The sequence below is a fragment of the Phyllostomus hastatus genome, unplaced genomic scaffold (assembly GCF_019186645.2).
Source record: "Phyllostomus hastatus isolate PE091 unplaced genomic scaffold, TTU_PhHast_1.1 phas_contig_468, whole genome shotgun sequence".
In the NCBI taxonomy this organism is placed as follows: Eukaryota; Metazoa; Chordata; class Mammalia; order Chiroptera; family Phyllostomidae; genus Phyllostomus; species Phyllostomus hastatus.
In genome coordinates, this window is record NW_025333884.1 from 1,613,262 (window position 1) to 1,620,471 (window position 7,210).

Genomic DNA, 7,210 nt, shown 5'->3' on the forward strand with positions numbered 1-7,210 from the left:
GTGATGAGTGTGGTGAGCACGTCAGTCAAGGTTCACATCAGCAAATTCATCAACGAGTCCACACTGGAGAGAAACCCTACAAGTGTGTTGTGTGTGGGAAAAACTTCAGTCAGAGTTCACAGCTTCAAGTTCACCAGCGAGCGCACACTGCAGAGAAGCCCTACAAATGTGCTTTTTGTGGCAGGAGATTCAGTCGGAGTTCATATCTTCTAGATCATCAGCGAATTCACACTGGAGGGAATCCGTGCAAATGTGCTGTGTGTGGGAAGTGCTTCATTTATGCCTCCAGTCTTCACACCCATCAGCGAGTCCGTGCGGGACAGAAACGCTACAAATGTGCTGTGTGTGGAAAGGACTTCAGTTGTAGTTCATTTCTTCAAGATTATCAGCAGGTTCACACTGGACAGAAACTTTACAAATGTGCTGATTGTTGCAGCAGTTTCAGTTGGATGTGTAGTCTTCAAGCTTATCAGCGAATCCACACTGGAGAGAAGATCAACAAATGTGCTGAGTGTGGGAAGAGCTTCAGTCGGAATTCAAACCTTAAAGTTCACCAGCGAGTCCACACCGGAGAAAAACCCTACAAATGTGCTGTTTGTGGGAAGAGCTTCAGTCAGAATTCTAGTCTTCAGTCTCATCAGCGAGTGCACACTGGAGAGAAACCCTACAAATGTGCTGTGTGTGGGAAGAACTTCAAACGTAATTCATACCTTCAAGTTCATCAGCGAAACCACACTGTAGAGAAACCCTGCAAATGTACTGTGTGTGGGAAGACCTTCAGTCAGAACTCTAGTCTTCAAGCTCATCAGCGAGTACACACTGGAGAGAAACCCTACAAATGTACAGTGTGTCAGAAGAGCTTTAGTCGGACTTCATACCTTCAAGTTCATCAGCAAAAGCACACTAGAGAGAAACGCTTCAAATGTGCTGTGTGTGAGAAGAGCTTCAGTCATTCCTCCAAACTTCAATATCATCAGCGACTCCACAGTGAAGAGAAAATCAACAAATGTGCTGAGTGTGGGAAGAGCTTCACTTACTACTCTACTCTTCAAGTTCATATGCGAGTTCACAGTGGAGAGAAACCTTACAAATGTGCTGCATGTGGGAACAGTTTCAGTCAGAGTTCATATCTTCAAGTTCATCAACGAGTTCACACTGGAGAGAAACCCTACAAATGTGCTGTGTGTGGGAAGAGCTTCAGTCATACCTCCAGTCTTCATGCTCATCAGAGAGTCCACACTGGAGAGAAACCCTACAAATGTGATGTGTGTGGGAAGAGCTTCAGTAGGCGCTCATGTCTTAAAGATCATCACCGAATCCACACTGGAGAGAAATCCTACAAATGTGTTGTGTGTGGTAAGAACTTCAGTAGGCGTTCATATCTTAAAATTCATCACCGAGTCCACACTGGAGAGAAACCCTACATATGTGCTGTGTGTGGAAAGAGCTTCAGTCATACCTCCAGTCTTCATGCTCATCAGCGTGTTCACAGTGGAGAGAAACCCTACAACTGTGCTCTGTGTGGGAAAAGCTTCAGTCAGAGCTCTGGACTTCAAGTTCATCAGCGAGTCCATACTGCAGAGAAACCCTACAAATGTGCTGTGTGTGGTAAGAGTTTCCGTTACAACTCCGGACTTCAAGTTCATCAACGAGTTCACACTGGAGAGAAACCCTACAAATATGCTGTGTGGGAAGAGCTTCAGTCGAAGTTCACATCTTAATGTTCATCAGCAAGTCCACACTGGAAGGAAGCACTACAAATGGGCTGTGTGTGGTAAGAGCTTCAGTTGGACCTTAGGAATTCAAGCTTATCAGGAGATCCACATATAGATATGCGATAAGTGTAGCAAATCTGGTAAAGGCTTTACCCAGGTTTCAAGTCTTCCCAGTGATCATAGCATCCATACTGGGCAGAAAGTCTACACGTTTCATTTCCCATGAGGGCTTTAGTGAGAATTTATAGCTGCAGGTGGATGAGAGAATACATAATGCTGGTAAGCACATCATTCCTGATGGGTGTGTGGTATAAGTGTTCTTCAGAGCTTAGACTTCTGACTTTCATTAGAGAACCTACACAGATGAGATGGTTTATACAGTGTTGTGTGTTAAGAATTCAGCATAAGCTTAGTTTTCTACAGTCATGTGAATTCCATTGGAAAAAACCTCCGTCTTACACCAATGTGGTCAGTGTTCCAGCTGACTTGAAAATGTTACAAAATTCAGAAAACGCACAACAGAGAAACTCTATGAGAACAATACTATGAGTTTGTCAGAACCTTCACACTTTCTAAAGTCTATGGAAGAGAGACTTAAAAGTGAAGACCCCTAGGACCTTAGCAAAGGTAGATTGATGGATTTGACAAAATTGACATTCAGGAGAATGTCAGCTTCCTGGAAGCAGGGAGTTTGTCCACTGCTGCTAGCCCATGACAGCAAACCAGTGCCTGAGTAATAGTAAGTGCCTGGAAATGTCTCACATGAGGGAGAGAAAAAGCTGTGAAAAATAGGGTAACTAGACAAAAATTCTCATGAGTCCAACCTCAACTAGTAATAATAAATTGTAGTAGAAAAATGATTTTTGTAAGAAACTTAAAACTTAATTCAAGGAGCCCTGGCTGGTTTGGCTCAGTGGATTTAGCACCACCCTGCACAGGAAAGTGATTCCCAGTGTAGAACACATGCCTGTGTTGTGGGCAAGGTTTACAGTGAGGGGTGTGTGAGAGACAACCACACATGGATATTTGTCTCCCTCTCATTCTCCCTCCCTTTCCCTCTGAAAAATAACTAAAACATTAGGGAAAATACAGCTTTTATTTCATTTTTAGAGAAGGGAAGGGAGGGAGAAAGAGAGGGAGAGAAACAGATTGGTTTTCTCCCTCATGTAGCCCAATTAGGGAACGAACCCATAACTGGCCATCTTTCCATCTGAGGACAACACCCAACCAATTGAACCATATCTGTCAGGGCAAGGGAAAGGGACTTTTAAAAATGTAGCTTTGTGTTTTGTTCCTTTTCTCCTGGATGCATGATAAGAAATTGATATAAATGTTTATATGCTCACAACTTCATAAACACTGGAGGGATCCCCAACAGGGAAAGCTGCAATGGAGAGTGTCAGAGCCGCAGCTCCCTGGGATCGTGCTTCCAGTGAGGAAAATACTTAAACTCCGAGTTTTAGGAACAGGAGATGTCTATATAACTGATGATTTTTGCTGATTCTCTGTGAATAAACAGAGGCAACATAAATACAGAATCCATCTAGAAATGGAGATACACTTTTAGAGATTTTATTTTATTTTTAGACAGGGAGTGGGGAGAAAGAGAGTGAGAGAAACATCAGTATGTTATTGCCTCTCATGCACCCCCAGTTGGGGACCTGGCCCACAACCCACGCTTGTGCCCTGAATGGGAATTGAACAGCTGGTCTTTTCAGTTGCCAGGCCAACATTCAGTCCACTGAGGCACGCCATCTAGGGTCACTTTTGGAATTTTCAAAAGCAGTTTTTAGTTGCTACTGAACTCTTGGGAAAATAGGTGACTGACTTTGAGCCATTTGTGTTTGTCTAGCATGTTTTTCCTCAAAATTTTATTTGTAGTTAACAGTTGACAATATTGTGTTAGTTTCAGGTGTACAGCATAGTGATTGGACATGTATATAGCTTTTGAAGTGATCCCCTTGTACATCCCGTGTGCGCCTGGCACCATGCATAGTTAGTGCCACATTACTGACTATATTCCCTGTGCTGCACTTTACATCCAGGTGACTGTTTTGTGAGTTTGGACCGGGATCACAGCTGTCTGGCAGGTTGCAGCTGTTTTTTAAATTCTAGCATCACAGATCCTAGTGTCCTGAATCTGTTTTTAAGCTGATCCCAGATTCTGCCTGAGCTGTTTCAGTCCCCACTCATGCTGTGCTGAATTGCAATGGGGTCAGATGCTTCCCTGAAGAAACTGGTTGAGACAGTGTCAGTACTGCGGATTTAGCTCCTACTTGTGGGTGCATATTTGGAGGAAATGAAAACATGTTACCAAAGAGCTATCTACACCCTCATGTTCACTGGAGCCAAGAAATGGAAACGATGTGAAAGTGTATCCTGGATCAAGATGAAGTTCATATATATATATATATATAATGGGACGGTATTCAGCCCCGAGAAAGAAGGAAATTCTGCCATTTGCAACAACATGCTACTGGCGTTATGCTAAGTGAGATAAGACAGAGACAAATACCGAATGATATGTGTTTATGTGGAATTTTTTTAAAAAGGCATAAAAAGAGAGTAATGGTGGTGACCAGGAAGTGGGGAAATGGGAGAGAGATTTAAGGGCACAAACTTGTGACTACTAGATAATTAAGTCCTGGAGACCTACTGCATGGTATTGTGATTATACACAACCAAACTTGAGAAACATTAAGTTTCCTCAGAGGCTAGACCTTAATTATTGCAATGCGTGAAGAAACTTTGGGATGAGACAGCAATACTAGCTAAGTCTCTAATGCCAATCACATTGTAAGAAATGTATCAAATCAATAAGCTGTACCCCTTGAACAAAATGTCCTATGGCAAATAAACCTGCAAGAAGATTAATGGAAAAATAACCCATCATGGATGCAGCTGGGTTCAGTGGGTGCCCTGGAAGCACCCCATAAAAGGGCTTATTGTCTGGTGGCATCATCTGAACCTGAGCTGGTGGACACTGTAAACACACACACTGTCGAATTTCTAACTTGGGAGCCCTGTCTGTGGGATCAAACACACTTGGACCTTGATAAGGGGAGACTGCATTCAAAAAGACTTGTGTTAGGGAGGATGCTCCCATTTGAGAATCTGCAAGTGCCTCCCATTGAACCAGAAATTGCTTTTCTTCATAAGGCAGGACAGGAAGAGCTAGGAGGGAATGTGTGGGAGAGAAGGCGGGGAGGGGGAGGCGGCCAAGCAGGGCTTCAGCAGGAAATGTCTGCTGTCTGCAGTGTCATGCCAGGAATGTCCTGCAGGTGCCTGAGAACAGTAGGTAAGGTCAGAGGCCCAGAAGAAGTGCTCAGAAAGTGAAACTACTGCTTCCCAAGTCCCCTGACCTGGGAACCTCCATTGTCACATAGACCACACCACACCTGTCCAGTGGTGGGTTTGTTCATTCTTCCAGTCGTGCATTCTGCCCTTCATGGGTTTGAGGGACTCGCCATAGGAAGGGAGTAAGAATTCATCACCTCTAAGGCCACAAAGAAGTTTAATGAATAATATCCAAGGAGAATGACTGAAGACTTCTTGGAGGCAACAACTCAGGAGGGTTTGGAAGTACGGGTGAAAGTTCTCTAGGAAAATAAAGGGATGATCCTGGATGGTGTGGCTAGGTGGGTTGAACAGTGACTAGTGAACTGAAAGGTTACCAGTTCAATTCCTAGTCAGGGCACATCTCTGTGTTGGGATCTGGGTACCTGGCCAAGAGCATGTCATACGCAGCTAACTGATGTTTCTCTCAAATATCGATATTTCTCTCCCTCTTCCTCCCTCCCCACTTGTCTGAAAATAAATAAAATCTGTGTTAAAGAAAAAAAGGGAAATTGGGCCTTCCAGGTGTGACAGTATTCTGAAATAAAATGGTGTAGCAGAAGGATCTTGCTGAATGTCATGGACAAAACTGAGCCATGTGTAGCATACCCTTACCTGGTTGGTGAATTTTGTTCCACTGAACAGCTGGAATGGGCACAACTCTGGAAGTACCAGGTGTTACTGAGCAGAAGGCACTTGATCCATTTTGTTCAAGTTGTCAAGTTTCTTGGCATGTAATTGTTGGTAATGTTTTCTCACAGACCTTTGTGTTTCTGTAGTGTCAGTTGTTACTTCTCTTGTTTTATTTCTGATTTTATTTACTTGGGTCCTTTCTCTTCTTTTCTTAATGAGCCTGGTTAAAGGTTTGTCATTGTTTATCTTATCAAAGAACCAACTCTTGGATTCAGTGATTTTTGTTTTTGGTATTTGTATTTTTTTAAAGATTTTATTTATTTATTTTTAGAGAGGGAAGGGAGGGAAAAAGAGAGAGAAACATCAATGTGCGGTTGCTGGGGGCCGTGGCCTGCAACCCAGGCATGTGCACGGACTGGGAATCGAACCTGCGACACTTTGGTTCGCAGCCCGTGCTCAATCCACTGAGCTACGCCAGCCAGGGCGGTATTTGTAGTTTTAAGATCCTATTTCGTTTATTTCTGCTCTGATCTTTATTTCGTTTCTTCTACTCACTTTTGCCCTTGTTGTTTTCCAAGATCTTTTAAATAAAATTAGACTGTTCATTTCAGCTTTTTCCTCCTCAGATAAGCCTGTAATGCTGTGAATTTCCCAGTTAGCATTGCTTTTCCAGTGTCCCACAGACTTTGGATTGTTGTGTCCTCCTTTTCATTTGTTTCAAAGCATATCTTGATTCCTTGATCTTGTTGACCCATTCATTGTTTCATAACATGTTATTTAGCTTCCATGTCTTTGTATGTTTTTCAGTGGTGTTCTTGTGATTGATTTCTAATTTCATAACATTGTGGTCTGAGAAGATGTTTGATACAATTTCAAGCTATTAAATTTATTGAGACTTGTGTCCTCGCATGTGGTTTATTATTGAAGACATGCCATGTCCATTTGAGAAGTGTGGATATTCTGCCTTGTGCTGAAATGCTCTAAAGATACCAATGAAATCGATCTGATCTAGTGTGTCATTTAATGCCACTGTGTCTTTGTTGATTTTCTGCCTGGAAGATGTACCCATTGAAGTCATTGGGGTGTTAACTTCCCCAACTCTGTATTTCTGTCGATCTCTCCTTTTATGTCCATCAAGATTTCTCTTGATGGTCCTGAGACCATCATTTAGATGCTTCTGAGTTTGGTGCGTAAATGTAAATGTTTCCTAGGATTATATTGTCTTGTTGGATTGTTTCCTTTATCATATTGTAGTGTCTTTGTTTGTCTCTTGTATAGGCTTGGTTTTAAAGTCTATTTTGTAAGATAGAAGTCCTGCTACCTGAGCTTTTTTCTTTTCCATTTGCATGTAACGTCTTATTCCATCCCTGTACTTTTAGTCTGTGTGTACCTTTCAATCTGAGATGGGTCTCTTTGAGTCAGCCTATATATGGGTCTTGTTTTCTTATCCAGTCAGCTACCCGAGGTCTTGTGGATGGAGCATTTAAGTCATTTATGTTTAAGGTGATTATTGATAAATAGTATTT

General features: G+C 42.4%; 1 protein-coding gene across 1 annotated transcript in view; it reads left to right on the forward strand.

Moving 5' to 3' along the window:
- The window catches only part of LOC123822931 (zinc finger protein 271-like), a 45,053-nt gene extending 39,496 nt beyond the window's left edge, over positions 1-5,557 (forward strand). The window contains exons 4-5 of the mRNA XM_045845101.1: positions 495-845; positions 1,080-5,557. Of these exons, the coding sequence (XP_045701057.1) occupies positions 495-845; positions 1,080-1,721 (993 nt within the window). The 3' untranslated portion in view covers positions 1,722-5,557. The remainder of the gene's footprint in view (positions 1-494; positions 846-1,079) is intronic.
- The last annotated feature ends 1,653 nt before the right edge of the window (positions 5,558-7,210 follow it).